The 14,509-nt window shown below is 41.8% G+C and overlaps 1 protein-coding gene across 3 annotated transcripts in view; it reads right to left on the minus strand.

The window, feature by feature from the left end:
* LOC101918751 (sodium channel protein type 5 subunit alpha) overlaps positions 1 to 14,509 on the minus strand; it is a 216,594-nt gene that overhangs the window by 29,764 nt on the left and 172,321 nt on the right. For all 3 annotated transcript variants that reach the window (XM_027791757.2, XM_027791756.2, XM_027791755.2), the window contains 2 exons: positions 12,302 to 12,456; positions 8,240 to 8,413 (listed from right to left, as the gene is read on the minus strand). In XM_027791757.2, the coding sequence (XP_027647558.1) occupies positions 8,240 to 8,413; positions 12,302 to 12,456 (329 nt within the window). The remainder of the gene's footprint in view (positions 1 to 8,239; positions 8,414 to 12,301; positions 12,457 to 14,509) is intronic.

Below are 14,509 nucleotides of genomic sequence, written 5' to 3' on the forward strand. Positions count from 1 at the left end.
TTCATTACTGCGTATGGAGTGCTCTCCTGTATTATAACATGATGGGCCTAGATTAATTACAAACAAAAATTATCTGCTGGAAAGCCTGGCGCTACTTCTTATAACTCAGGTTAAAAAATGCTTTCACATCATCCACTCGTGGTTTTTTTCTCCAGGACGTGTCCCCTTCTTTTTATGTTTGTATCCCCATCTAGTACTCAAACTAAGGCTGTGAAACTGCACATATTCTGACTTCTTGGGTTGTTTCCTTGTCCTCATGTCCACCCCTTTCAAGGTAATATTTCCTTTTCAGAGGGCAGCCTTGTTGCAAACAGCATGTGCCACTCCTGTTGGCTTAAATGCTTTAAAATAAATAATTATTGCATCCTAATTGCTTCCCTGGTGGTTTCCAAAAGAACCTCTTTACATCTCGCTGTTCTTTTAATCCGTCACCTCCTTTACACCTGCTCAGGCTTTACTAACAACTCCAGTCCATTCCCAAGGCAGATGGCTGGGAATCAACTAAACCTCAGCTAACTTCTGAGGGTGAGTCAAACGACCTGCTGCCATGAGTTTACACCCAGTGAGATGGCAAACTGGCTTTCCAAAAGGATTTTCAGCTTGTCTCAATTCACCTTTTCACTGCAAACAGACACCTTGGCCAGACCTCCGGGTCCTGTTTATCAGCACTGGGTAGGTATGGCAGAGGCATGGCTGTGACTTTTGGGGACCACATGACAGTCCTTGATCAGACAAACCTTGGCCAAGACCCGAAGCTTTTCTCCTTGGTGCAGCAGCAGTGGCTGTGCGGGTGCAGATGCCTTGAAAGTCTGGTGTTTCTGCTGGGGTTTAGAGCAAAAGGGTTTCTCCATCAACTACGTTCTGCTTCTCATCCAGACGCTGTGCAGAGACAGCCTTGATTTAGGGCAGCTGAAGAGGAAAGGTCCTCTCCCCTTAAAAAAAATCTCAAAAAACACCACATAATTCATCCCAGGGTACCCTCTTGATGCTGAATGCTGTTGTCAGGAGTAGACGGGAATATGCTTGATTATTATTTATTATTTGAAGATAGTGTCATTACGCCAGGGGTGCACATAGTGATTACTGAGAACATTTCCCTGGGGGCTCAGCCTCATTGACTACACCGCACTTCTACCCCAGCCGGTGGGAGCTGAGGTGCTGAGCTGAAGGCGTGCTTAATTCTGGGCAGGATCAAGATCAACCCTACTTACATATGACACGATGACAGAGAGAGAAAAAAATCTGTCTGGGCTGTTTCAAAAGGTGGTGTTCTAGGTTTACTCTATTCCCCAAAGCATTTATTTAATCAGATGTTCCAAATCAATATGAAAAATACCAAGTTGATGTGGGAAATATGACAGTCCCAGCTTAAAAATCACCTCTGTTTATTTGGATTCTTGAACCTGATTGATCCTGATATTGTATTGAAAATGCGAGGATGGAGAGCGACCGAAAAATTACAGGATCCCCGACTTCTGCCAGAAAGGACAACGGTACAAATAGGAGCACATACTACAAGGAGGAATCCTCATCATCGTTTGCCTTAGCACAAAGCACCCCAAAGACAGTCAAACCAGGGAGGAGGCCAGCACAAAGTCTCTACACCACTGGGACACAGCTTTCAAGTTTAATCCCTCTGATCTCTCCGCACAAAAATAAAGAATCGCTAACTCCTCCACAGGCTGTTTCTCTCCATTAATTTATTCCTTCCTTCTCCTCCTGGCACCAGTCTTTTCAGCTGCCCATCCTGGATGGAGCCCCAGTCATGGTAGGAAGATGTTTTACAGTCTGCAACAGCTGGGGTTCCAAAGGTGCTGGTCATCCAGGAGAGGAACTTAGGACAAGCCTCTCCTGCCCCTGCAGAGCATGTGGGACTGTCTGGACTGTTAAGAGCAGTCTACATGTCCCTCCCAGCTCTGATCCTCCGTGCAAGGGAGAACATCACTGTATAAGGAATTTGGCTGCTACAGTCACAGTAATGGAAAGGGCCAAGCAAGCTGCATGCAAAAGCTCCATAATTCATTAATTATTTTCTTTTTAAGCATATTCTTCTAAAAAAGGACATAGAGATGTGCTCCTTCTTTAAATAACTTCAAGAATTAAAAAATGGTTGGTAAACCTACTTCAGCACAATCAGAGCTGAGATGGGTTTTTTACACTACTTTCAAAAGTTGAAATTCTTCCACAGTAATTGCAACTCTTCAGTAATTGCAGTAATTCTTTGTATTGCAACCATTTTGCAAGGTGTAGGCAGGCACAGAGCTACTCTTACTGCTGGACTTTCCTCCTCACCCTCGTTTACTGTCCCCGTCCCTCCTGCTGCAGCATGCTTTGTCCTGCTGAGCCTTGCCTGAATCCCAGCTTCTGCTTCCACTTGGCAAAGGCCAGTTGCTCTCCTTTTAGCATCTATGTGGTAACTAACATGAGGTGCAAACCAAGATAAGACAAGACATTTGGATGTTTCTGCATGTGTTACGTTGAGATAAAATGTGGGGTGGCAGAACAGAGATTTACAGCATTGCCTGACCTGCTAACATGCATTAAAACCACTTATCTCATCTTCATGTGGATTTTTCTTTTCATGTATCCTGAATTAGCCAATATGTAGTAAAGCAGCACTTTTTTCTGCTTTCCTTTTTTTTTTTCTTTTTTTTCTTTTTCTTCAAAACCAGGCTCCCTGGCTTCATGGAAAGGGATTCTCTTTCCTGTTAGTTATTTGGGAGGTTTACGCCATCAGCAGAGGCTCAGAAGAATGTGCACTTGAGACATCTTCAGAAATCCCACATAAGCATTTTCTTTGAGGAAATGGAAGAAAACTAGTCAAAAAAGAACTCTGAAGTAATAGTACTCTGTTGTAGCCCATGGATTTTTGATAACTCTCAGAGAGCACTAAAAAGTTCACTCTTAAGATGTTCTCCAAGTGACAAGCTATATTATTTTTGTTTTGCCTCAGCTGTATTTTTGTCATTCTGTTCCTGTGTGCTTTTTCTGAACAGAAACTAGACGAAATTTGCATGCTTTTAGGACATTTTCCCAAGAATACAAATTGGATTTCAGTGCTGTTTGGGAACAGCTCATTACAGCAGATTGTGTAATTACTGGTAAAGCAAACAGAAATCACCTTGCTAATCAACAGGGAATACAGATGGAAAAAACAATTAATGTAATCATAAGCCATTAATATTTACTTCACGCAGCAAGTTTTTAATTGTCACTTAAAGACAATCCAACACAAGGGCATAATTTAATTCAATTCAATTTTTAACTAGGGATAGAACGACTGTTTTAAATTGTTCATCTCAAACTCAAAGATTATTAGCTGCTGCTTAACTCGTCTGGCAATGAAGTATCCAAAGTAGAAATCTCAGAGCAAGCGCTTTCCAGGAAACTATCTTGGAAAATTTAATATCTGTATTTTTTTAAGCATTTAGTGAAAATGATGGTGTATTTAATAACTGAACATCCATGAGCAGTTCTCAAACAAGCAAACAGGAAATTTGGCAGCAAACAGGAAATTTGGAAAGCTGCTCAGTGGGGAATACAGATCTCTAAGTACAAACTCAGCAGCTCCAGGCGAACACCAAGAAACATGTTGCGTTATAACCATCCACAAAGGGTAAGGGGGGTGGGATGGGGGGCGGGTGAGCCTTACATATTATTTTGCTTCTGTAAAAACCTCTACAAAATCCTGCCTAGTGGACTTGTTGAATAACTCATTTGAGATGTCTGCCCTCCAAATCCATTGCTGATCCTTGCTTGAGCTATTTTGCAGACAGATACACTGCTTAAAGCTGTGGTGAGCCCCTGCCTCCGCAGCGGTACAGGAAAAGGGATGGAAGAAGCAATCCTTCTGCGTGGTGATTCAGCTGGAGAGAAACTGATGGGGCATCAGGGCAAAAATTGCAAACTAGAGATGATTTTCCCCTCCCTGCTTCAGGACACAGCATCAGGACCCACTGCTGGAGACAGCCGAAGGGGAAGGAGGCTGCCAGCATCTCTAAAATAACAATTTCCTAAGAAAACAACTTTCCCTAAGTATCAAATCTTGAAAGATGGGATAATCTTAGAAAGAATTGGTGGAGAAACCCTCATGTCCCCTCATCTCCAAAATCAGTAAATGACAATTGGGGTCTTTAAGCCTGGATGGGGACCAACTTTTGATCAATTAAATTGAACCCAAAAGCTGCAATGGAAATGATGGATTTTTGATAACGGACTTTTGTAGAGAGATGACATCAGTGTCCGTTTAAGAGGATTTTTCTGTGTATGCCACAGGCAATGAAACTTGGTTGTGACTGGTTTTTTTTTCCTAACCATTCTTACTGATGAGTTAGGGACTTCACATCCCTTTCCCAAGCTTCTGCAGGGTACTGGTCTCTCCCCTCTGGCTTCAGCGCACGATCCATGAGCGAAGAAGCTGTTGACTGCAACACCTCCAATCTTTGAATGATGCTAAGCTCCAGACTGATGCCTTTCCCGAACTGACCGCTGCAATGGGATAATCCATCCGCTGTCAGCAGAGACTGGGGCAGAGCTCAGTATTAATTGGCTGAAGCTCAAACTAGATAAGCTGAAGATAATATTTATAGGTCAGAGGAAACAATTGAAAGGAACATCAAACATGACACCAGCCTGTACAACTGGTGGAGTTTATCTGCCTCTTGTTTTGAACCCCAACTGGCTCTGCCTGTCGCAGGACATGCCTGGTTGAGAGCAGTTTTCAGAAACATTCATTCTGAATGCTATGCGCCTCCATCTCCGGCCAAGTTCAGGGCCCTTGTTTAATCTGCTTTGTACGAAGAGCTTTTGATTGCATGAATGCTTGGAAAATATCTATTCTTTGTGGAAATATTTGCCTGTGCATCCTAGCAAAGAGGATTTTGCATAAACACCATTCCTGATGGTGATACTGATGTCTGTCTACACTTAGATATACTACGGTCTCTGCTTTTCCCTCATTTGAAAAGAGTTGTGGACTGTGTGCCCGCTGCTCCAGTTCATGAGCACAGAGAGGCTATATTTGCAGCGTACAAGGAGGTTACTTTTAGCAGTACGCTTATTATTTCCAAGGAGGTAACATGTATAGATGAACATCAATGTTGATTTTGAATCTATCCAAATTTCAGCAGACAGATTCTAAGGCATCTTTCCCAGGTGCCCTGAGTTGAAATGAGCCTGTATTTTGTGGTTTGGTTACTCCTTCCTCCCTTTCTCCCAAAGAAATCTGTTGCAGTGTTGCTGATAGGACTTAATTGTATTGCAGTGTATTTAAAAGCCCTTTCTCATGGTTTTGCTACACTAGCACACTTCTTTGAGATGCAGAGAAGCCCATTATCAGAGATCATCCTTCAGGGATTCTACATCCAGCAAAAATAGCTCTTGGTTTGTAGATTACTGTGTGTTTTGATGTTCAGGCTTTGCAAGACAGAATTTTATTTAGTAATCCATAATTGTCAGATGCATCCTTTGCTGTTCCACTGGCCCAAATCAATGTCAAAGGTCTTTCACAAGGCAGGGTAAATAAATAAATATAATAATAATAATAATAATAATAATAGTAATAATAATAATAATAATAACAATAATAATAATAATAATAATAATAATAATAAATCTGATTCAGCAGCAATATTCTTATACCACCCCGGGTTCACTTCTCATTTAGAAATAGTGAATACTTGCAAATTTTGAGCTGGTTTTATGAATTATTCACAACAGAAAAAGGAATCTGAGTTGCATTTGTACAATTAGAAAACACAGATGATAGATGGTTTCACATGTCCAATGAAAAATCAACCGTCACAGCTTGAATTTTGAATACTGATACCAAACTGCTAATGAATAATCTGCAGATCAGGAATTTTTAAGTGAATAATTTTCAACAAACAAATTTGAGAAAATCAGACAAGTGGTTCATCTGCTTCTTTTGGAGCAGCTAATTCGCCCATTCACTCCCTTCTGCAGCTCAGTTGCAGTGATTTGGTTCTCAAAGGACCAAAAAGAAAATGTAAATTGAAGTAAAAAGTTTGCTGGAAAAATGATAGCAAGTTCCTCTGCCAATTCAGAGTGGCAGGGTGGGTGAGCAATAGGGTAGGAGACGAGCATCTGTTAAACCCGCTAAAAATATAGTACCAGGTTCTCATAATCCACATTGGGCAATGACTTTGAAGAAAAAAATGGGGCATGGGGGAAAGCTTTAATCATTGAGAACACTAAAGAGCAAGCAATTTCCTAGAGTCAATCAATTACTGAAGCAATCAAAGGTGGAGCAACTTTGTGGCTAGATCTGGAGCCTACAAGAATGACATTTAAATGTGGGTTAAGAAAATAAAAACCTCTGGGTCAGTGAGAAGGCTCTGGGGTGGGTTTTCTGGGGATAAGAGCGGGCAGTGGTCACCTTTCCCCTATAGCACTGTTTTATACCGTACGTGCTCTGGACGTGGGGCCAAGGAGGTGAAGCCCCTTTCCTCAGCCCACCTGTGGCTGCCTCTACAATCTGTCATTATACTTACAAACCCCACCAAGAAAAGGCAAACCTGTAGCTGAATTTTGGGGTTACATACTAACTTTGCATTCTTGTGTAGCTCCTGTTCCAAGAGGGTATTTCTCATGGAGGAAAGAATTTAGAAAGAAAAAACCAGGTTTTGTTTTACTGTCTTTGGTATTAATTAGATGTCATGCTACAAAGTATGTGTTTCTAGCAAGTGTGGAGATTGTTTCAAACTGTTAATGATGCAGCAGAGCTCCAGATTGTTTCGGTGAATTCATCGTGCAAAGTGTTGCTCCTGTCAGGAAGACTTCTACTTATAGTTGTGACAATATTCAGCCCTCATCCAGCCCTTCTAGTCTTTGGAAGCTCATTAAAACCTAACTTCAACAACAAATTCCTGGAAGCCCATATAATACTTTAGATGAGTCCTATTAGTCCCATTTTCGCAGATGGAGAAACCAGGAAAGAAAAGCTCTGTCTTGACCCAAACCACAGAAAGCACAGTTTTCAGGGTTGGGCTGCAACTTAGGAACTGGTGGTTTCCAATTTTGTGGTTAGATAATTAAACCAGGCCTTCCTCTTCTATTGAAGCTAATCTGTGAAAAATGAATGCCTTCCCTTTAAGAGGTTTCCAAGCATGTATGCAAAGAGGAATTTATGACCTACAATATATGTAAAGAACTTCCTTCTCATAAATCAGTTTATTAAAGCTCTGGAGAAGCTTCCAAAGGCTCTGATCCAGCAGCGCACTTAGACATGTCCATAACTTCAAACAAGTAAATCGTCCTGTTGAAGTGCTCTCCTGGACTGGGGCCATAAAAAGTGCAGTTCTCCCCAGAGTCAAGTTTCAGATGTAAAATGGGGAAAAATAATTTAGCAAAAGTTTAATAAGTTACACAGTCTTGGCAAAGCTCTGCCAGTCTTCCACATTTATATCTCAAGCTAATAAGAAACGGCCTCGGGGAGATAATTGCCTCCTTATTGATATGCCATGATGAAATGTTCAACCTCATCTGGAGGATTTGGCATTGCTGGCTTCTCCTGAATTTGACAGATCCCACATCCAGACAATGTGAAACCTTGGAAGGGGCATGCCTGGTACTAGCAGCACTCCTGGGGCATGAGCTCCCTTTTGTTTTGACTATTACTTGCTTTTAAGGATTATCCTCCCAGCAGAACCAAGCGTTGGGATATTTCAAGTATTTGGAGTATTTTGTAAGGTTTTGAAATAGTGAAATCACTTTGACAAGAGGACTATTCACACCTTCTTCTGGACTCCTTCACTGGTAAATACTTGGGAGATGGCACTGAACATACTGTTACAGGCCGCTGGCAGCCTCGCTGGGAAACTGCGCCAAGGACAGCTTCTCTAATCTGCTGAAAGACTTGTGTGTCGAGGTCATGTGGAGCATGTTGGAGGTAACTGGACCTGGTGCTAGCTGGGAGTGTGGAATGAGATGTTAAATGCTACAAGGAAGAGCGAGTTCCTAGGGACGAGAAGGGAATGTGACTCAAATTAGCAGGGTGACACCTCTATGCGATGACACAAAGCGGTCTTCTCTGCACGCTGATTCCTGGGGGTGCACAGTTACATATCAAGACCTCCTTCGAGCTTTGCCTAAGGTTGTTACTCAGAATCAGAGTGACAGCTGTCGTTTTGCAAATGCAAAGCTGCCAGACTTAACAGCCCATTCTTATGCACTGTAAAATCCAAGACAAGAAGCATCGTAGTTCCAAAATGATACTTACATCGACAATAAGGAAGTCCAACCAGCACCAGGCATTGGTGAAATACTTCTTGAAGCCATAAGCCACCCATTTCAGGAGCATTTCCAGGACAAAGATGTAAGTGAATATTTTGTCAGCATATTCCAGCATGGTTTTTATGTTTTTTCGATCTTCAAGGTAAATATCTTCGAAAGCCTGGAAGTACAAAAAATTGATTAAAACTTCTCCTAAGCTGTGTTGGAAAGTATCAGTGCTCCACTGCAAGTCTGTAGCATTATTTGATGGGATACCATGTAGGGTCTATGATTCTGATGTATTTTAATATTACCATCAGAAGGAGTGCACAGGCACACAGAGGACTGACCCTAACCTACCAGAGATCTGTTCAGCTTTCCCCTGTAATGGACATATGCTTAGCTATCTCTCTCCAACCTCTTCTGGCTGTGCTGACTAGACATCTTCTGAGTGTAAGAAAAGCTTGAGCACCCTAACTTTGGGAATGTGCATCTGTGAGCAAGGTGCCACCCCAAACTGCCCAAGGGCACCCTACCCCAGCTCCCGTTGGCTGTGCAGCTGCTATCAGGGCATCTCAGATGTCCCAGGGCATGGGAATCCAGTCTTTCAGAGGCAGAATCCGACCCTTACATTTAGTCAAAACTGGCTTATTGCTAATGATGACAAATTGGGTTATTAACCTGCCTGTGTAACAGAGTACCAGAGTTCCCTGGCTTCTGTTCAGCCATCACATTTCAGGTAGCCTCAGCTATCTGCCTCAACAAATGCTCATTATTATTCACTTAACAGAACAATTATGTTTTAAAGGTCAAGGTATCTATCTACCCATCTCATCTATCTCTAACTAATCTTAGGCAGGCCATCATCAAAGGACTTTCAGTATCTGTATCAAATGCAAGCAACTTAATAACCCCTTTAAATTATTTAAGATATAAACCAATATGTCTACTAATATAAAACAAAGTTGTCTTATAATTTACCGTTCACTTTATAATATATGTGAAATAAAATACAGGATCCTAGTGTCAGGGCGGTGCATATACAGCCCATTTTGGGGCTTCTAAGTCGAGCAGTGTTTATGGTCTGCTTCCCCAGCTCCTTACACCAGCTGCTCCCGTGTCCTGTAACCTGGATAACCCAAGCTTTGATATATTACTCTCGTCCAATCGTATGACCCAGAGCACTTGGCAGCAAGAAACAACGCTGTTTGAGAGGGTCTGTGCTAATCATCTTAATTATCTGCATTTACATTTTTCAAGATCTGTAGCTAATTTCTGAGGAGCTTCAAAAAGTTAGCAAACACCCAGTGCCTGGAGATACAAGAAGTGTGTTACTTGTCACTCAAGCGGTCACACTGCTCTTTTGCCTGCCAGGGAACAGTAATTAAAGTGACAAGAAAGGTTTGGCACCCTGTGCCAAAGCTTGTCCATTTGTCCCCACACTTTGGGGTGACGTTTTCGCTGCAACTCAGTCTCCTATCTTGCCTTCAAAAATGATATTTCAAGGGTGTGAAAGAGCTGTTGGAGAAAGCCACAGAGAACAATACACGTAGAGACTGGAGTTTATCACTTCTTGTAGGGGCTCACTCACTTTGTCAGATGACTTGCTGTACTTTGCAATTACTGCAAAAATAACAACAAACTATTTAGAGTGATTTCCTCCTCTCCCTCCTTTGCTCTCCCTGTTTTCTACTAACTTGTCAAAAAGTACATTGTGTTTTGTCTACTACAAGCACTTGTGAGGAAAAAACAGCTTAATAAGGCATGAAAAATACACTACCTGAATGCCTCAGGTGTGCTGTACATTCTGCACAAGCTAGGGATATTAGCCAAACGACACAACTCTGGTGTTTTGCATTTCTTCACATTGACAATAGATGAAATCTTTGTGATACAAAACATCCTTAAGGGTTATTTATTCTGCTTTGCTTCATGAGTTAAAAAAGGAGTTAATCAGGATACCTGCAGTGTTATCCACAAGTACTATTTAAAACACAGGCTTCCATTTGGGGTGCTTATGGTTTAAATGCATAAGAAGGGGGTTTGGATCTTTTGCAGTAAGCTACAGCTACATTCTGATAGTTAAACTACCAAACACAAATATATGTTCTTAAATTCCCTTAAGAATTTAGTATGTCCCAGGGATGTAGCCAGATGAGCTCAGTTTTTGGAAGAGCTCACCCCAGAATAACAGAAGAACAGAGCCATGCTGCCTCCAATGTCTCCAGTCCAAATACTGAAGCACAGTGCTGATATATGAGAAAATGCAGCATAATTTGCCCTTATACAGAATTGCGCTGGCTAAATTGAAAATCAGAGAAAGTAAATGAATGCATGCAATGAAAATTAAATGAGATTTATATCGCAGTGTTCAGTATCCAAGGCACTTTTAATTACATATGTAAGGAAGTGTATTCATCTGAAGTGTATTATAGCAAGCGACATGCCCCCTTTAAAATGTGTTAAAAAGTAACATGCTGATTCTCAAGCTGGTGCAAAACCTGTCAGACTCCATTGATTTCAGCAAAGCTATGACAATTTTCAGAAGCCTACTATTTACCCAAGTTTTTCAGCCTCTTATTTTTCATAATAAAATAAAATCCCCTGGGTGAAATTTCTGCCCATCCCTGGTGGACCTAGAGAACAGTCCATTCCTTTGCTTTTTGCATCAACATTTATGCACTTCCACCTTCTTGTCTCCCTGCAGAGACTTTCTTTAAACTACATAAACCCACTACTTCTGTGTTTCCCCCTTTTTTTATTATTTTTTTAAAATTTTTTAGGCCACTGATAATTTGTGTTGCTCTCCTCTGGAGCTTCTTCAATTAGCCCATGTCTTTCCCAAAGTGCAATGCCCAGAGCTGAAGCCAGTGCTCCAGCTGAGGCCTCCTTGATGCCAACTGGAGTGGAAAAACATGCTTATTTATACAGCCCAGTGGGGTGTTGGGCTTTTGTGTGGTGCTGTGATATAGTTTACTCTACCCTGTTTGTTTCCTGTTCTCTTTCCAGCTCTTTTTAGTCAATCTGCTACCTTACCAGTCATCCTGCTAACACCTTCTGCCTGTGATTGCCCCTGATGAGGTGAAGCAGGCACCTTTCTAATATGATGCTCCTCTTTACTATTTAAGGCAGATTTATCCATATAGCTGAAGTTAATCCTGACCTGCAGAAATGCACAGATAACTTGTCCAAACATGGCACTGCCTGTGAATTTAGTAGGTTCATTTCTTACTCCATCACTAAGGAGATCAGTGACCACCAGACCAAAGCTTGGAGAACTCTTGAGATACACCGTTTGCTCTATGCTTAGGGAAAAATCTGGCAGAAATCCTATCAATTTGAGTGACATTCCTGACATGTAAATGAGCAACAGGAATGTATGTTGCCATCACTGCAAAGAGCCCAGGGCTGATAATACAGAGAGGATAATGCCAGCACATGGTGGGATCTCAGGAGGAGAGGATCCCTTATCAGGGTCCTGCGCAATGGCCACCCAGCCTCCCATACATACACATTCGGATGCAATCTGGAGCCATCTGTGCAGGGAAGGTACAGGGGTTTAAGCTAAGGTGTATTCAAAACATGGAGCCCACTAGCTCCACGGGTAACACTGATTCAGTGTCCCCTGCTTCTTTTATGATCTTGCTTTGGTCATTACAAAATGTGCGAAAAAAAAAAAAAAAAAAAAAAAAAAAGAGAGAGAGAGAGAAAGAAAAGGAAAAAAAGCCATCCCTGGAGCAAAATACAAGCCTCCAGATGGGAACTACCATGGAGCAGTGATGGGATGCTGAAGTAGTAACTCTGTGATACTTCCTCACACAGACATGCTTAAGGATTTGCTTTTCCAAACATATGCATGCCATAATTTTATGTTATAACAGGAGAAAGATCCCCACCATGGTAAAAGCAGGTGAAATCAGGAAAGCTGAAGACCTGTTTTGGCCCCAGATATGCTTGGCTTTGAGACATGATCAGTAAGGGCTCATAAGATCTTAGAGACAGCTAACTGGAAAACACCTCTGAGACCCATGTCCACCTTCAACCAGCTAGGAAATCCTGTTACATTTACCAGGGCTCCACTGCTCAGCAGGATCATGAATATGATGAAAGTTTCAAACCAGTTGTGTTCGACGATTCTGTAGCAGGTTTTCCGCAGCCTCCACCAAATTTTGCCTGGAAATTTTGTGATGTCCACTGAACAGCATGGGAAGAATCGCACGCAAACTGAAAAGGAGAAAAACAAAAATAAAGCAATTGTTTAAAAAGCCCATTTAATTCTTAGAGGTGCAATAAGGAGTTGACAAACAAGATTTCTTCTAGCAATAAGCTGCTGCATGGAGTCTTTCCTCCCTTGTTTTTCTCACCAACCTCTTCTGCTCTGCCTTTTGCTTCCCCCTCTCACTTCTCTATTAAAAAAAACATTCAAAATCACTTAAAATATGCCCCAGTGATTTTTATGATACAGAATATGTTGACCATGAGTCACTAGTGACCTAGGTCAATCACATTGCCTTGGTTGAGCTCAGACAACACCCCTGGTCAGGAGTAACAACTCCAGCAGGGTATTACCAACAGTTTCCACATCTTTTTGAATGGAGGAAGGATATTTTCTTGTTACTATGATACCACTAGAATTACTGATTAAAAGTGTCAATCTGATGAAAGGGAGATGAAGGGAGAAGGTGCTACAGTGCAGATGGGACCAACGTGCTGAAAAGACTCAAGAAAGCAAAAGCAGGAGCAGATTTTGATCTCTTGGACTCTCATGAGTTTAAACAAGGGATTAGAACAACTTTGGAAATGTCAGCAGAAATTTAGACATCCAGGCCACAGGAGGTTCCCTGCTCGTGCTTCATAGTGCTTTCTGACCTTAGTGACAAATAGCATGTGATAGTTAAATGCTGTGGTTGCAATGGGCACCACACAAGGATTTCTGATAGGCAAAACCATGGCCATTTTTAGTTTCCTTAGCAACATTCATTTGTTACAGCAAAGGGATATTACCATTGGTAACGGACAGATCCATCTCTCCCATTTTAAAAAACACCATGGGCATCACCTTGTGCTGGATAAGAACTTAAAACTGTGTGAGAGGACACTCTGGTAGCCAGGACTTTCCTTTTCCAGGCTGGCCATTCAGCCTTATGTCAGGAATTTGCCTGAAATTTCACAACTTTTGCTAATGAGATTGACCCTCAGAAAAACTTTATTTTCAAAAAGCAAACTTTTTACCCTACATTTAATCCATGTGTTGTATAGAAAGAGTCTTAGTTGTGGAGCTTTATCAGTCCCATCATACGAAAAAAAAAAACCACAGGCCAACTGCCTCCATAGCTGAAAGTTGGCCAAGGTCACTAACATGTCTTGAAGCACACAACAACTGCTCAGAAGTGACAAGGGAGGGCATCTCAGTGTGCTGATGTAATGCAATGTTATTGCAAATAGAAATAATATTTAGGCAAGGAAGCTCAGGAAGGAAAGAGGGTGAGTGCCAAGGTTACGCAGACAGCAGGTGCTGCTAATTCAAGGTGGCATAACTGAGGTGCTTGAGCTGCATGTGATGCACAAGGAGATCAAGTGCAACTCCTGGGATGCCAGGATTCCCAAGCAGCTGGAAGTGGGACTGTGCTGGCAGCAGGCTCATCCAGGAGGAAGAGAGATGCTAAGTCCGCTACGGTCCTTCTGGCACTTTCTATAAGTTTGTATTACCTCGGATCCCTGCTATGGAGCAGCAGAATTGTAGGATGTTTCATACATGAACCATGTCCAGAGCTTCCCTCTCCCTCCCATTTCTGAGATTTTGGTTAGGTGTAGGCTCGTGCCCTGTGTGAGGTTTTGGTATGGGACTAACAGGATAGTAAACCATTTCTGCAAAGGTAATGGGACAATGATGCAAGTAAATAACTGTCCTCTAAATGCCTGCATCACACATATAAGCGCCAGTTCCCAGTTTAACACTGTATTCTGGGATTCAGAGAAATTCTGGGCTCCATTGAAATACACTAAATTAATCAAACTATTTGAGAAGGACATAATGCTAGGAGAAGATAGAAATGTAAGAACCAGCTCTGTGCCTCTTTGTAGGTCAGGTACCACTCCAGCAAAGGCAAGTATTATCTTTCTAAGCATTTCAATCCTAGCCACCAAAGAATCACGTCAAAGGATAAAAGGATATCACATTAGTCACTACTTTTTTTCTAAAACCAGTACACTGCTTGTAGATGGTAATGCGTGTGATTTGGGTATATTTTAGGAAGTAGATACATGGAACAGACTT

The sequence above is a fragment of the Falco peregrinus genome, chromosome 5 (genome assembly GCF_023634155.1).
Source record: "Falco peregrinus isolate bFalPer1 chromosome 5, bFalPer1.pri, whole genome shotgun sequence".
In the NCBI taxonomy this organism is placed as follows: Eukaryota; Metazoa; Chordata; class Aves; order Falconiformes; family Falconidae; genus Falco; species Falco peregrinus.